Raw genomic sequence first — 17,108 nt, 5'->3', positions numbered from 1 at the left:
CCTCTCTGAAGAGTGAAACTCATCACACCACCTGCTTTGCAATTCCACCATGTGTCATCAAAAGCCCACCTATCATTACAGGTATCCTTTACACACATGCTCCTGCCCTCCTCACTTTGGGAAGCGATGGTACAGATCTTTATAATACAAGATACTTCCACTCATTTCCGATATGCTTTCATGAGCAGTGAAATAGTTAACAATAGTGACATTTGACGTATCTACATTGGCATCCATAGCCACTGAAATGAATGGAGAGGTTCATACCTCACAGCTACTGTTTTAGGCTCTCTGCAAACCAAGGCTTTGTCTTCAGTGCAAAAAGAGGGTGTTTTTACCTCAAGATAACTAACGCATGTTAGCTACCATTCTGTAAAATCCTTGTGGCACCTTAAAGACTAACAAATTTATTTGAGCATAAGGTTTTGTGGGCTACAGCCCACTTCATCAGATGCATAGAATGGAACACATACTAAGAAGATATATATACAAACAGAGAACACGAAAAGGAGGAAGTTGCCATACCAACTCTAAGAGGCTAATTAATTAAGATGAGCTATTATCAGCAGGAGAGGAAAAAAAAAACTTTTGTAGTGATAATCAAGATGGCCCATTGCAGACAGTTGACCAGAAAGTGTGAGGATACTTAGCATGGGGAAATAGATTGAATTTGTGTAATGACTCAGCCACTCCCAGTCTCTATTCAAGCCCAAGTTAATAGTATCTAGTTTGCAAATTAATGCTAGCTCAACAGTTTCTTGTTGGAGTCTGCTTTTGAAGCTTGTCTGTTGCAAAATTGCCACCTTTAAGTCTGTCACTGAGCGACCAGAGAGGTTGAAGTGTTCTCCTACTGGTTTTTGAATGTTATGATTCCTGATGTCAAATTTGTGTCCATTTATTCTTTTGCGTAGAGACTGTCCGGTTTGGTCAATGTACATGGCAGAGGGGCATTGCTGGCACAAGATGGCATATATCACATTGGTAGATGTGCAGGTGAACGAGCCCCTGATGGCATATAGTATAGTGTTGCCCATGCCTAGCTCCTTCACAGTAAAAACTACAGGAAGCTTGTCTCCACTAGGATTTTACCACAAGATAACTAACATGTGAAGGTTATCTTGCCGTACAAATATAATTTTTTAGCAGTGAGGACAAAGTCATAGGCAGACAGTGATATACTGGTTACACTCAATTCACATTTTGAAGGTTTTCTCTACAACCATGAGCTAGCAACAGTTTTTAAGTGAAAGCTGAGATTCTCCAGAACAAGGAAGAGGCATGTGAGAGCCCCTAAGAAGCTATGCCTACTGCTTTGGGAAGCCCTGCCTTAAAGAGCTCATTCTGCTTAGTTTATTCAATACAACGTTATGAGGGATTTTGATCATTCTGGAGGTACTATGCACAGGGAGAAGATTTCTAATAGAAGGCTCTTTAATCTGGCAGATGAAAGAATAACCAGAACCAATTGCTGGAAGCTGAAGCTAGACAAATTCAAACTGGAAATAAGGCACATATTTTTAACAGTAAGACTAATTAATCACTGGAACACCTTACCAAGGGAAATGATGGATTCTCCACCACCTGAAGTCTTTACACTGTGCTTCGATGTCTCTTTCTAAAAGATCTGCTCTGGCTCAACCACAAGTTATTGGGCTTGATGTAGGAATTATTGGATGAAGTTCTCTGACTTGTATCATACAGGTCAGACTAGATAATCCTAATGGTGCTTTTGGGTCTTAAAATGTATGAAAGAACCATCCTTGAAAGAACTGGAGGAGGGATAGCTCAGTGGTTTGAGCATTGGCCTGCTAATCCCAGGGTTGTGAGTTCAATCCTTGAAGAGTGCCATTTAGGGCTCTGGGGCAAAAAATCTGTCTGAGGATTGGTCCTGCTTGGAGCAGGGGGTTGGACTAGATGACCTCCTAAGGTCCCTTCCAACCCTAATATTCTATGATGCTATAACTGTGAGACAGTACCAGAGAGCCTTCTCCATAATGCTGCTGTCGCAATTGCTACTGCTATGAACAGAGAGGCTGAGGATGAAGCCGGGCACAGAGTACCATGGCAGAAGTGCCATGAAAATATTTGTAAGGGAATGTTTATCTTCACTAATAGAACACAGTGAGCGGAGTATGAGGAAAAAAGGTCCAGTGTAGAGCTGTTTGCAGATATAAATCAGATAGCCGCAGGGCTCTGCCAGGAACTGCAGTGGCAAAAGCAGCAGCATATCGGGCCACCGCTCACAGGAGCCAGTGCCATGCAACGGCTGCTCCTCCGGCACAGTTGTACCACCCTCAGCCCCACCCAAGCACCAGGCTCATCGGCAGCTGTCCCTGGTCCTGCTAGTGTGCGCAAGCAGCTCGCACACCCCGGACAGGAGACTCAGACTGCTGCATGGAAGGGACTCCTGTCCGGGAGAATGAGAGCCACTTGCACACACTAGGGCAGGGTGGGCAAACTATGGCCCATGGGCCACATCCAGCCCTCCAGACCGTTTAAACCAGCCCTCGAGCTCCTGCTGGGAAGCAGGGTAGCATGCTGAGGCTCCCGGAAGCAGCAGCAGCAGCATGACCCCGCTCCAGCTCCAAAGCCTAGGAGCAGCCAGGGGGCTGCACACACTGCCCCTGCCCCAAGCTCCCATTGCCTGGGAACTGCAGCTAATGGGAGCTGCAGGGGCAGTGCCTGCGGACTAGAGTTGGAGAGGGGACATGCCGCTGCTTCAGGTAAGTGCCACTCGGAGCCTGTACCCCTCCTGTGCTCTCACCTCCTGCCCCAGCCCGGAGCCCCTTCCCGCACCCTGAACTCCTCATTTCTGGCCTCACCCCCCCATATCCCAATCCCCTGCTCCCACCCTCTGAACCCCTTGGTTCCAGCCTGGGGCACCCTCCTACACCCCAAATTCCTCATCCCCAGCCTCACCCCAGAACCCGCACCACCAGCCAGAGCATTCACCCCCTCCTCCACCCCAACCCCAATTTCATGAGCATTCATGGTCTCACCATATAATTTTCATACCAAGATGTGGCCCTCGGTCCAAAAAATTTGCCTACTCCTGCACTAGGGCAACCAGTGACAGCTGCCGATAAGCCTGGTGCCCGACCCAGTGGGTGGGGCTGAGGGCGGTACAGCTGTGCTGGAGGAGTGGCCGTTGCATGGCACTGGCTCCTGTGAGCGGTGGCCCGATATGCTGCTGCTTTTGCCGCTGCGGTTCCCGGTAGAGTCCTGCAGCTCCGCAAATATCCAATTTATATTATAAATTTTGTATCCACACAGGGCTCCAATCCAGGACACAAAACAGCTGACTCCTTCTGAAGGCTGGCGGAGACCAGCATACTCCAAACTTTAAAATGACATTGGAAACATAAGACTCATACAGAAAGCTCCTTACCCAGATGTGAAAGGGTATATAATCCCTCACTGACCAAGAGGTTAACTAGGGCCTGAGAACTCTATTAGCCCAACTTGTTACATCTAAGAGTGCATTAGACTCAGGGAGGAATTACAAGAAAAGAGTTCAGTATAGTTGGGAGGAGGAAATCCAGAAGAGAGGTGGTTTGGAGTTTCCTCTCAGTGGCAAGCACCTGACAGAAGACAGGCAGAGGAAGAACCGAAGATGGACTAACAGCTCAAGCCCAGAGTGGGTGGACATTGCTTAGTTTGTATTTTTGTCTGTTTTTTGGTTTTGCTGAGAGACTCCAGGGCAAAGCCCTGCATGTTGCTGCTCTTCAAGAAAAGTGAGGCTGAAGAGGAGTCGAGCAGGGGCAGAAGATGCTGTCTTGATTACTACTACTTTATCAGACATTATTCGACACGTAGATACCCCTGAAGGGGTGGAGCTCCCCTGTCACCTGACTGTGACCATACCACATCACTGAAGTCACAAGGTAGAGAATGGGGCAGAATTGCTGACACAATATCTCACACTACGAGGGCGTGCTCCAAAGATTGAGACTAAAACAATTCTAGAACAAGGCATCGCCTCATTGAAACCCTCATGAATTTTTGCTATTGGTGCGGTTTCCTTCCTGCATTGCCCAGGCTGAGCAAAATGCCAGCAGACTGGACAGTTTCTTTTTCTTTTTTAATTTTACTTTTTAGTGAGGCACACTTTATTTGAAATATAGCACAAATTTCAAGTTTTGTTTAAAACTTATCAAACCCAAATCCATAGAAAACTTGTGAGCTCCAAAAGCAGCAGACATTAAAAGTACGCTTTAGTTTGATATTTTGTGGGCTTTATTTTAAACATAAGCAAGTTCTCTTCTCCTCTGTAAATGCCGCAGAGATATCAGACTTCCATTCCAACTACAATCATGTCTCCCAAGCCCTCCACATTCCACACATACAGGAACTATAAGCACATGTGATTGTGTGTGTGTTTCCACCAAACTTACTTTTGAAAGTTACATAGAGGAAAAGAAGGGAGACGTTCTCCATTCAACTTTGTTTCTTTAGATGACGCTGTCTTCACAGACAAAGAGTGTATTTTTCATTCATGAGTTCAATCAAGTTAACGTAACAATTGAAAAGCCTTCTTAATTGCTCTGAAGACAAGCTAACATATTTGGACTCTGCCTTCACTAAGAAAAAAGGTATACACATAACAGCTGAGTGTGGATAAACCAAGTGTTAGAACTTCAAGTTGTCTTGTCAACATTAGTTTACACATGTGATACTTTATTCATGCATGTGCAAACAGAGGCCTGGTCTACACTATGAAATTAGGTTGGTATAACTACTTCGCTCAGGAGTGTGAAAAATCTGCACCTCTGAGCGACACAGTTAAACTGACCTAGCCAGAAAGCACTCTTCATGAACCTAGCTGCCACATCTTGTGGAGGTGGAGTACCACCTACACTGCAGGGAGAACCCCTCTCCTCACAGTAAGTAACGTCATCACTGAAGTGGTGCAGCATTTTAAGTGCAGACATGCCTTGACACACCCATGCAGAAAAAGAGCAGTTCTTGCTTCTGCTTTATTGCCACAATCACAAGGAGAGCTATTGTTTATATTTTTCGGCTATAAATAAAATGAATGCAAGGTTCCAAAAAATAAGGCAAATAGCATTTTATTAGTGTTTCCTCAGTATGAAAACAGTGTAGTCTCAGTCTGAAGCAGTTGTAAATGCTGCTAATGCAAAGAGGATTTTTCAAAGGTTTAAAACTTTAAAAGATTTTAACTTTAAAAAACACACCAACTGCACCAAAAGACAGTGATTTTTTTTTAAATAAGGGCTTGTCTATTCTACAAAGTTAAGTCGACATAAGGCAGCTTACATCATCCTAACTATGGATGTGTACAAACTACAATGCTCTTCCCGCCACTGCCTCACACCTGCTACACCAACTTAAAAAAAAAACCACCTTGACAAGAGATGTAACACTTACGGTGACACAGTTAGAGCGACACAGTGTCAGTGTAGACACTGCATTGCTTGCGTCGACTTAAGTGGCCTCCAGGTGTGCTACAATGCCCATTGTGACTGCTCTGCTTCCCTGCAGCCAGGTACACAGGTATGCACCCCTTCCCTTTTAAAACCCCAGGGAAGTTCTGAAACTGCTCTTCCTGTCTGCTTGGGAAGTGAGCTAACATAGCAACTGCCCAGTTGAGCAGGCCAGCTCCACGCAGCAAACACACTCCTGCCTGGAGTACAACGAAAGTGGTGGATCTCCTGGGTCTGTGGGGAGAGGAAGCTGTGTGGTCACAGCTCCACTCCAGCAGCAAGAATTTTGACATCTAAGGCCAGATCGCTCGGGCCATGGAGGACAAAGGTTATGACAGAGACACACAGCAGTGCTGTGTAAAACTTAAAGAGCTCAGGCAGATATAAGAGAATGCAAGGGCGGCAAATAGTCGCTCTGGTGCAGAGTTGCAGACATGCCGCTTCTACAAGGCATGCCATTCTCGACCCCACCTCCAAGAGCCCTGTGGATACTTCAGGGGGGCTGGAGTCACTGGCCACGAGAGTGAACCTCAAGGAAAACATGCTGGACAAGGAAGTGGAGGTGGAGGATGAGACACACGCAACAGGGAGATCTGGTGGCGTAGGGGCCAGGACCTCTTTTGACTCCAGAGCAATCTAGCCACTCCCTGCAGTCCAGCTGAGCTGAGCATGATGCAGGGGACAGAAACTCTGGTATGTACTCAATTTGCCTCAATACCATAGGAACACATCTGCTCATCTAATGCTTTTTAAATTAGGCTACAAAAGGCAGTGAAATAACCAATACAAGTAGAGTTGCTCTCTGCTTCTCATTCCTCTGTACAGCTAGGCAAAAGAGGCCCTGCAGAAAGTTTATGCACATTGGGATCTCCCAAGAATCCGCCATAGAAATCTCCAGGAAACTTTCTTAGACGTAATCTGCAATCCTCTGCTGACGATTTCTTGGGAGAGCTGCTCTGTTTCTTCCTCTGCAGTAGACCACTTTGCCACACCACTGGGCAATTACTTCAGCAGACACCATTGCAGTACACGAGGTAGCAGCATACAGATCCAGGCTGCAGCCACACGCATGCAGGAAGTGCTCCCTTGCAGCCTTGCTTACTCTCAGGAGTGAGATATCAGCTACTATTACCTCTGCCTGTGGAAAACGTGCCAATATTCAGTACAATAATCCTATGCGCTTGTACGATAACCCAGTGCTACCCTTTGTCTCAACTCACCCGCTCCACTCTGGGCATGGCTGGGGCTGCTACCGAGCTGTATGACTCATAAGGGAAACTGAGAAAGTTGTGCTTATAACTTGTTTGGATCAAGCGGTGCAAGTGCACTGAAATAAGACCTATGTCCATTGTTTCTTTAGCAGCTGCAGACGTGGCCTTGAGGGTCTCCTCATGCACACAGGCGGAGCAGCTCGGCCAAATAAGGAGAAGACAGAAGAGGTCTAAGGAAGACATGTTTAAGGTGCTGCAATCCTCTGGTGCTTCGGATGGCAAGCCAAGAACTTGGGGAGAGATAATCAATGAGAAAATGTGGAGGGATACTGAGGAAAGGAAGCAGAGCCAGGAACAGATGATAACACTGCTCGGGGAACAAACAGATATGCAGCAATCTCTGACTGAACTTCAGGCTGAACACATCCGTGCTCACCTCTCGCTGAAGCCCATAAAGATCTGCATTCAATGACCTCCCTACGCTCTCCACACATGTTCTATGTATCTTCCATTGCTGCAACAGTATCCCAGGCACTCCACCACGTGGGAGATTACACACAATGCCAGCTAGACATACAGACAGCCACAAGAGTTGGCGTATGTTTGTGAATTCACTGTCCCTTCTCCTTCAAAGATACTGTATGTATTAAGTTTACCTCAGCATGACATAGGTATGTTTCCATGGGCGTGGACTAAAAATCAACTTATGGAAAGTGAATGAATCTTTATTATTCTCCAACACATGGTGACTATTGCTAATTCAGAGACAGTAGCAACAGATTAATTTGCATTGTTATAGCAGCGCAGAGAAAGCAATCATTAGAAGGTTCATACCACAGCCGAAAAAAAAAAAATTCCAGGCTCAGCACATTACAGCAACACACATTACTGTGGCTCATTGTTAAAATGCTCCTTCAAAGCCTCCCTGATCTGAATAGCTCCCTGTTGAGCCCCTCTGAGAGTCCTGGTTTCTGGCTGCTCAAAACCAGCAGACAGCTGTCCAACTTCCACACCCCAACCATGGCGAAACTTCTCCCCCTTTGCTTCACGGATATTATGAAGCTCACAGGAGGCAGCTATGACCATGAGACTATAGCCCTGACTAAGGTCTAACCTCCTGAGGAAACAGCACCAGTGACCCTTTAAGCAGCCAAATTTACATTCAACAGTCATTTTGCACCTGCTGGCCCTGTGGTTGAAGCGATCCTTCTTGCTGTCAGGCATGCCAGTGTACAGCTTCATGAGCCACAGCAGCAAGGGATAGACTGGGTCTCCCAGGATTACTATTTGCATTTCCATATCCCCAGTGGTAATCCTCTGGTCTGGAAAAAAAGTTCCTGCTTGCAGCTTTCTGTACAGGCCTGTGTTTTTAAAGATGCATGTGTCATGCACCTTCTCTGACCAGCCCATGCTGATGTCGGTGAAACGACCCCAATGATCCACAGTGTTTGCAATACCAGAGAAAAGTAGCCCTTTCTGTTGATGTACTCTGTCAAAAGGTGGTCTGGTGCCAAAATAGGGATATGCTTCTCCACCGTGAATGTAGCTCTCATTTTGGTGTCCTTGCGCCGGAGGGCAGAGGTGAGCTCCGAACACAGTTCCAGGAAGGTGGTTTTGCACATCGGAAAGTTCTGCAGCTATCGCTCGCATCTCATATCTGCATAACAATGCGATTGCACCACTCAGTGCTTGTTTCTCGAGCCCAGAACTAACAGTCCACCATGTGCAGCTGCTCCATGAATGCTAACAACAATCTTGAATTGTTTCTTTCCATGGCACACTGTAAGCCAGACACCAAGGCATTGTCATCAGACGCGCAGCTCATAAAATACTGCAGAATCAGGTGCGTTTTGTTCATAGCACTCACCACAGTACTGGAGAGCACTGCAGGATCCATGCTTTCGGAGAGATGGCGGATGCACAAGTTACAGGGGCTGTTGAAAAGTGGCGTTAAATATATTAGGAAGCCCATGGAATGATGGGACAGAGAAAACTACATCATGGGATGCTGAAACTGCCTCCATGAGGCATTGCAAACCCTTCCCAAAGCACCCTGGGGCAGATGGTGGCAAGTTGCACAGTGTGATAGCTACCCAAGGTGCACTGCTCTGTGTCGATGCAAGAGCTGCTACTGTGGACGCACTCCTCAAAAAAAAGGACATGCAACAGCAGTTTAATTACAATGGCGGCTATTTGTCAAACTAACTGAAGACAACTTAACTTTATAGTGTAGACATTGCCCAAGTCTCTAATTTTTTGCAAGGGTAGAGGGTCAACCCTCAGACACTGACAAAAAGACCTGCTACCTTACCCTACAGTAACACTATGAAAAGCTGAAATGTTAGTCACAACCAAAATAAGAGACTAATATTTTAACTATAAGTTGATCATTGAAGTATCCTTAGTCTATTTTCCCAAAGCAAATATAAAGGTAACAGACAAAAGAAACGAGGGTTCAAGTAATAAAGAACTGCTCAGTGAATAGGGATGTAGTCACTAGGAGCCAAATCAGAACAGCTCCTCCCCAATCCAGCAAGAGACTGGCTGATAAAGCGTAACACAAGGATTGTTTAATCACAGAAATTACACTAATTTAACCATATCACTTTCCATTTAGTTTGTTACTGAATAAACACACAAGACACTGCAGTATCTATCCAGAAACAAACTTGGGGCTACAAAAATAGGTTGTGTTTCAAAACATATTAGATAATGCAAATGTAAACACAATTTTGTACCTAATGCAGAAAGGTTGTGTTTAAGAACATATTAACAGACTATGGTCAAGCACAGAGAGACCCCAGCATTTACCATGATCAGCTAACGTTTTTAAACATCACTGCCTTTGTGCTCACTAGATACTAAAAGGTGTGCAAATACACGACACTTAAAGCATGTTAGCGAACATCTTAAAACACAACCTACTTGCCTAGTCTGGACATGCGCTCGGAAAGTGACATTTGGGCAGAGGCTACAAGTCAACACTTACAATGTTCAATTTACTAGGGTTACAGTTCTTAGGTCAACTGAAGGACCTATTCTTCATCTGGCTTTTTATTAAGAAACCAGTTTCTAAATAAAATTGTACCCACTATTAGCCCACTCGTTTTCTGACCCCTTGTGTTGGAAAATTAGGGATAAATTGAGCCTGTCTGCTCCCAGTACTAGTTTCCAACTATGCTCATGGAGAGGCAAAAATGTATGCCCATCATTCCCTTCCAGCCACAGAGTTTGTGTGGCACACATGCTGCTGGAAATTCTACAGTAAGTAACTGCAGCCTAAATTGACACAAGAAAAGAAAAGCCTTATGTTCTGCATCAGATCAATCTAACATTGTGGGAGATCCCAGTTGAAACCTTTGCCCAGAATGGTGGGCAAAGAACAGCCATACTGGGATGAGTCACTTGCCACAAGAAATATTTAAGCAGACAGAACACTGATCTAATAAGATACAGGTTAAACCTCTCTAATCCAGCACTCTTTGGTCCGGCAACGGCTGGTGCATCTATGGGGAAAAATGAGTGGGTGCGGAGCATCCACCAGCATCAAGCTCCCCCTTATGTCCCCCTTCCCACATGTGCCGGCGGCCCCACACTTACCAACTCCTACTCCTCCCTCCCAGCACTTCCGGAGCACCACGAACAGCTGATTCACCGTGTTCAAGCTCTGGGAGGGAGCGAAAGAACCTGGGGCAGGCATGGGGCCAGCATCCCAGGTAGCAGCAGGGGGTCTGGCTGGGTGCAAAGCCTGGGGGTGCTGCAGCACGCCCCATATCACTACTTCCCCCACCTATGGAGACCCACTGGCACTCTGCATCGAGCTCCCGTGGTTTGGCAAATTCTCTAGTTCAGCACTGGTCAGGTCCCAGGATGATGGACTAGAGAGGTTCAATGTGTATAAAATCCAGACTAAAACTTGCCTACCCTTGGCAAATGTTCACTTGTTTACATACTTTAACTCAATGACTCTTCTGCTGCAGAGCTTAAATGTGTTAGTGGGAGGAAAATGCCAGTCGTACATCAAAATAACCTGCTGCAGCAGAACTATGGGAAAGGAACGGGGCCTTGTCTAACCTGCACATTCATGCTTAAAACAAAAATCAAGAGCCTATTTGCTATTCATATAGTTACCTAATAAAAGGGTAGGAGTCTGAAATCAGAAGTGAATGCCTTCTCAAGAAGAATGGCTGTTTTCTTATTGTTTAGAGATCTTCAGAGACAGTCAAAACACCACTAGCAGGATCTAGTTGTCCCTAAAGAGGAGTATGTTCAAATATATGCAACAGTTTTCAAGCTATATTAAGTGTGTATTTCTGAGCCTTGAGCACCACCCCCACAGAGACAGCAGCAGCTCAGATTTACGTGGTAAAAACAGCATTTTTCCTGCTAGTCACTAATGTGTAGAAGGCAAGTGGAGGTGGTATACAGTCACTGAATAACACAGCACTGCCAGCACAGGTATCTGGACCCCTCCATCACTTCCCAAAGCAGTCACCAAACACAGCTATGGAGCACCCAGTGTGCACTCAAACACCCCCAGCCCTAGGGAAAACAGCACACCCGCACAACCCACCGGCACACTGACCCACCCCCCAGAACTGCCTCCCCCTTCCATGTTTCAGGCACACTCACTCACCCCAGTCTCCCCTCTGACACACACACTATGGGCACACTCGTACCCCCCCCACGCACTTGGTGGGCACACTCCACCAAACCAACCCTGTGGGTATACATCCCCATACACACACTGCAGACACACTAGCGCACCCCCCCCACACACAAACCCTGTGGGCACACTCACAAACCCTGTGGGCACACATCCCCGCACGGACACATAGCAGGCATGCTCTCGCCTCCCCACACACTGAGGGCACACTCCCCCCAATACACAAACATTGTGGGCACACTCCTGTCCCGTCCCCCCACAGACACACACACTGCGGGCACACTCCCCCTCCCCACACACACACTGCAGACATACTCCATCCTGTCCCCCCCACACACACAAACACTGCAGGCACACTCCCGTGCCCCCCAGACACACACACTGCGGGCACACTCCTGTCCCGTCCCCCCACCACACACACACATACACACTCTGCAGGCACACTCCCGTCCCATCCCCCCACCACACACGCATATACACACTCTGCGGGCACACTCCCGTCCCGTCTGCCACCCCCCCTCACCCACACACTGCGTGCACACTCCCGTCCGTCCCCCACACACACACACACTGCAGGCACACTCCCATCCATGTCCCTCCTCTCTCACACACACACACACACTGCAGGCACACTCCCGTCCGTCCCACACACACACACACTGCAGGCACACTCCCGTCCGTGTCCCCCCTCACACACACACACACACACTGCGGGCACACTCCCGTCCGTCCCACACACACACACTGCGGGCACACTCCCGTCCGTGTCCCCACACACACTCCTATCCATCCCCCCCACACACACACACACTTTGGGCACACTCCCGTCCCCGTTCCGCCACCCCCCCACACACACTGTGCACACACTCCCGTCCATCCACCCACACACAGACTGTGGGCACACTCCCATCCATGTCCCACTCCATACATACATACACTGTGGGCACACTCCCGTCCATGTCCCACTCCATACACACACACACTGTGGGCACACTACTGTCCATGCCCCCATACACACACACACTGAGGGCACACTCCCATTCTTCCCCCCCGTACACACACACACACACACACACTGAGGGCACACTCCCGTCCATCCCCCCACACACACACTGTGGGCACACTCCTGTCCGTCCGTCCCACCACATACACACACACACACTGGGGGCACACTCCCGTCCGTCCATCCGTCCCACTACATTCACACTCTGGGGACACAATCCCATCTGTCCGTCCTCCCACATATACACACTACAGGTACACGCCCTTCCGTGTCCCCCCCCCTCACAACACACATACTGTGGGTACACTCCCATCCCCGTTCCCACACACACACACACTGCGGGCACACTCCCCTCCGCTCACCTCCCACACACACACACTGTGGGCACATTCCCATGCCCCCCACATACACACACTGTAGGCACACTCCCATCCGTCCCCTCCACACACACACACACGGTGGGCACACTCCCGTCCGTCCCCCCCACACACACACTGTGGACACACTCCCCTCCGTCCCCCCCCCCACACACACACTGTGGGCACACTCCCGTGCCCCCCCACACACACTGTGGACACACTCCCGTGCCCCCCCACACACACTGTGGACACACTCCCCTCCGTCCTCCCCCACACACACACTGTGGGCACACTCCCCTCCGTCCTCCCCCCCACACACACTGTGGGCACACTCCCCTCCGTCCTCCCCCCCACACACACACACTGTGGGCACACTCCCCTCCGTCCGTCCCCCCCACACACACACACTGTGGGCACACTCCCCTCCGTCCGTCCCCCCCACACACACACACTGTGGGCACACTCCCCTCCGTCCTCCCCCCCCACACACACTGTGGGCACACTCCCCTCCGCCCCCCCCCCACACACACACTGTGGGCACACTCCCCTCCGCCCCCCCCCACACACACACTGTGGGCACACTCCCCTCCGTCCCCCCCCACACACACACTGTGGGCACACTCCCCTCCGTCCCCCCCACACACACTGTGGGCACACTCCCCTCCGTCCCCCCCACACACACACTGTGGGCACACTCCCCTCCGTCCTCCCCCACACACACACTGTGGGCACACTCCCCTCCGTCCCCCCCCACACACACACTGTGGGCACACTCCCCCCCGTCCCCCCCACACACACACTGTGGGCACACTCCCCTCCGTCCCCCCCACACACACACTGCGGGCACACTCCCCTCCGTCCCCCCCACACACACACTGCGGGCACACTCCCCCCGTCCCCCCCCACACACACACACTGCGGGCACACTCCCCTCCGTCCCCCCCACACACACACACTGCGGGCACACTCCCCTCCGTCCCCCCCACACACACACACTGCGGGCACACTCCCCTCCGTCCCCCCCCCACACACACACTGCGGGCACACTCCCCTCCGTCCTCCCCCCCACACACACACTGCGGGCACACTCCCCTCCGTCCCCCCCACACACACACACACTACGGGCACACTCCCCTCCGTCCTCCCCCACACACACACACACTACGGGCACACTCCCCTCCGTCCTCCCCCACACACACACTGCGGGCACACTCCCCCCCGTCCTCCCCCACACACACACTGCGGGCACACTCCCCCCCGTCCCCCCCCACACACACACTGCGGGCACACTCCCCCCCGTCCCCCCCCCACACACACTGTGGGCACACTCGCACGCCCCCCCCCCCACACACACACTGTGGGCACACTCCCCTCCGTCCCCCCCACACACACACTGCGGGCACACTCCCCCCCGTCCCCCCCCCACACACACACTGCGGGCACACTCCCCCCCGTCCCCCCCCCCCCACACACACTGTGGGCACACTCCCCCCCCCGTCCCCCCACACACACACACTGCGGGCACACTCCCCTCCGTCCCCCCCACACACACACTGTGGGCACACTCCTCTCCGTCCCCCCCACACACACACTGTGGGCACACTCCCCTCCGTCCCCCACACACACACTGTGGGCACACTCCCCTCCGTCCTCCCCCCCACACACACTGCGGGAACACTCCCCTCCGTCCCCCCCCACACACACACTGTGGGCACACTCCCCTCCGTCCCCTCCCCCACACACACTGTGGGCACACTCCCCTCCGTCCCCCCCCCACACACACACTGTGGGCACACTCCCCTCCGTCCCCCCCCACACACACACTGTGGGCACACTCCCCTCCGTCCTCCCCCACACACACACTGTGGGCACACTCCCCTCCGTCCTCCCCCCCACACACACTGTGGGCACACTCCCCCCCGTCCCCCCCCACACACACACTGTGGGCACACTCCCCTCCGTCCGTCCCCCCCACACACACACACTGTGGGCACACTCCCCTCCGTCCCCCCCACACACACACTGCGGGCACACTCCCCTCCGTCCCCCCCACACACACACTGTGGGCACACTCCCCTCCGTCCTCCCCCCACACACACACTGCGGGCACACTCCCCTCCGTCCTCCCCCCACACACACACTGCGGGCACACTCCCCTCCGTCCCCCCCACACACACACTGTGGGCACACTCCCCTCCGTCCCCCCCACACACACACTGTGGGCACACTCCCCCCCGTCCCCCCCCACACACACACTGTGGGCACACTCCCCTCCGTCCCCCCCACACACACTGTGGGCACACTCCCCTCCGTCCCCCCACACACACACACTGTGGGCACACTGCCCCTACACACACTCGCTCCCTTCCCCCCAGCGTATCGCCCCCCTCCGCGCAATCAGGGGCCCTTGGCCGCCCCAGCACCTAAGGCCTCTCGGCCCGGAGCGCGGCCCCCAGGGCGGGAATCGGCCGGTTCCCTCTCAGGGGCTGCTGGCCCGGGTCCGTCGCGAGGGTTGCGCGGCGCCTCGGCCCTGGCCTTACAGGCCATCGCGGTTCGGCGGGCCCGGGCCGGCTCCCGCCGCTGAGCAAGGGAGCGCCCGGCCGAGCCGGGGCCTAGCCGGCCCCCAGCTGCCGGCCCCACCGGACCGACGAGAGCGGCCCGGAAGCGGCCGGGCTGAGGTGCGGAGCCCGGGCCGGGCGCGCCGTTGCGGGGGGACCGAGCGAGCGAGCGAGCGCGCGGGGGTCGCTCACCCTGCATGCTGCTGACCGCCGTGTGCGCCTGGGAGCCCGGGGTGCTGCTCCCGCTGCTGGAGCCGGAGCCGGAGCTGGAGCCGCTGCTGGGGCTGGGAGTCGCCATTGTGCGCGCCAGACACGGAGCAGCGCGGAGGCTGCAATGCAGCAGGGACCCTCCCAGGCAGGACACCTAGAGCCCCGACTCCGTATAGCAGGCGCCTGAGCCTGCCCGTCCGCCTGTCCGTCCCCCGGGCTGGGGCTGCCGGCTTAACCCCTCCCAGTCCCACGCAGGACACCTAGAGCCCGACTCCGTGCGGGCGCCGGGCAGGCGCTGAGCCGGCTCGTCCGGCCCCCTGGCAGCGGGAGTTCTCTGAGCCCCTCGAAAGGGATCTGCGCCCAGCGCGTCTGGGCTTCCTCCGTGCCCAGCGAGCCCGAGCCGTGCTACTGCCTTCGCAGGGAAGGGAGAATCTCCTGACCAGATCCTAGCCCAGGGCCGTTCACTAGTGTCTTGGCGGCAAGTGATCTCTTCTGGGGGCAAGAGATTCACACAACTGGACATGGCTGATTCCTCTGCAGCCCCGATTCTGAGGGCTTCACACTGGGTTATGGTCCAAGAGAACTTCTGGGCTAAGTCACTCCCGAGGATGAAGAGGGGAAGCTGCTGACCTTGTAATTCATCAACCCACACTCACCTCTTAGGTTTCATATATTCCCTCTCTATCCCTGCCCTTCTTGTTACCCCTTTCCCTTCCCATTCTCCTGCTACCTCTGGAATGGCCAAGGAAGGTCACTGTCATCCACCACCTATTCATTCCCTGCTCCCTCCATCTCCTAGCACTCATGGAAACCTACCTCACAGGCATCCCAACAGGCACTAGCTCTGCAGCTGCATCTCATTTTTTCACACACACCACATGTCACCCCCTAAGGGCCACTATATGGATGTCCGACTCCCCTCCTCTCCTCCCCCTTCCAGCCTCTTGCTCCATCTCTTCCTTCATTTCTTTGGCATAACATTTCATCAGGGTCTTCTCTCCATGTCACCTACTCCCCTTCTATTTCTCCCCAGAGAACCTTCCTTCTAGTTCTCCCTTTTCCTCTCTTAGTCTCCCATCCGTGTTGACACCATCTGACCCAATCCATGAAATGCACAATTCCTCACCCTCATCTCCTCTTATGATCTTCACCCATGTTCTCTGCCATACTCAAAATGGCCACTCAACTCTGTTTTCACCAGAAACAGGTATATCTGAATTCCTTCACTATTACTGACGGTTTAGCATCCCTTTCCATGAGAACTTCCATAAGATCCAATCTATCGATATCCATTACTTCTCTGCCAACCTCAGCCCTTCCTCCCAGCTCTCTCTTCTTTACTTCATTCTATTGTTATTCGTTCTCTCTTCTCTGACTCCCACACTTCACTCACTGTAAAGTATGCCTTGTTAAACCATAGCCCTTTTGTGGGACGACAGTGTGGTCTAATGACTAGAGCACTGGACTGGGACTCAAGAAACCTGTGTTCTAGTTCCAGCTCTTTCCCTGGGTGATTGTGGGCAAGCCAGTGCATCTCCCTGTATTTCCATCCCCCATTTATAAGAGAGGGATAGCTATACTATCCTCCTTTGCAAAGCACTTTGAGATCTGTTGATAAAAAGCAATATGTAAGACCTAGATATTATTATTAACTCAC

At 51.9% G+C, this 17,108-nt stretch overlaps 1 protein-coding gene across 7 annotated transcripts in view; it reads right to left on the bottom strand.

Annotated features, from left to right (window-relative positions):
• The window catches only part of MAP2K4 (mitogen-activated protein kinase kinase 4), a 190,511-nt gene extending 174,878 nt beyond the window's left edge, over positions 1–15,633 (bottom strand). For 4 of the 7 annotated variants that reach the window (XM_050919363.1, XM_050919367.1, XM_050919365.1 and 1 more), the window contains exon 1: positions 15,434–15,633. In XM_050919363.1, the coding sequence (XP_050775320.1) occupies positions 15,434–15,539 (106 nt within the window). In that variant the 5' untranslated portion in view covers positions 15,540–15,633. The remainder of the gene's footprint in view (positions 1–15,433) is intronic. The other 3 variants (XM_050919369.1, XM_050919368.1, XM_050919370.1) reach the window with 2 other exon arrangements.
• Positions 15,634–17,108: the final 1,475 nt, after the last annotated feature.

The sequence above is a fragment of the Gopherus flavomarginatus genome, chromosome 12 (genome assembly GCF_025201925.1).
Source record: "Gopherus flavomarginatus isolate rGopFla2 chromosome 12, rGopFla2.mat.asm, whole genome shotgun sequence".
Lineage (NCBI taxonomy): Eukaryota > Metazoa > Chordata > Testudines > Testudinidae > Gopherus > Gopherus flavomarginatus.
Note: the sequence above shows the minus strand (reverse complement) of the source record. Positions and strands in the feature narration are given on the sequence as shown.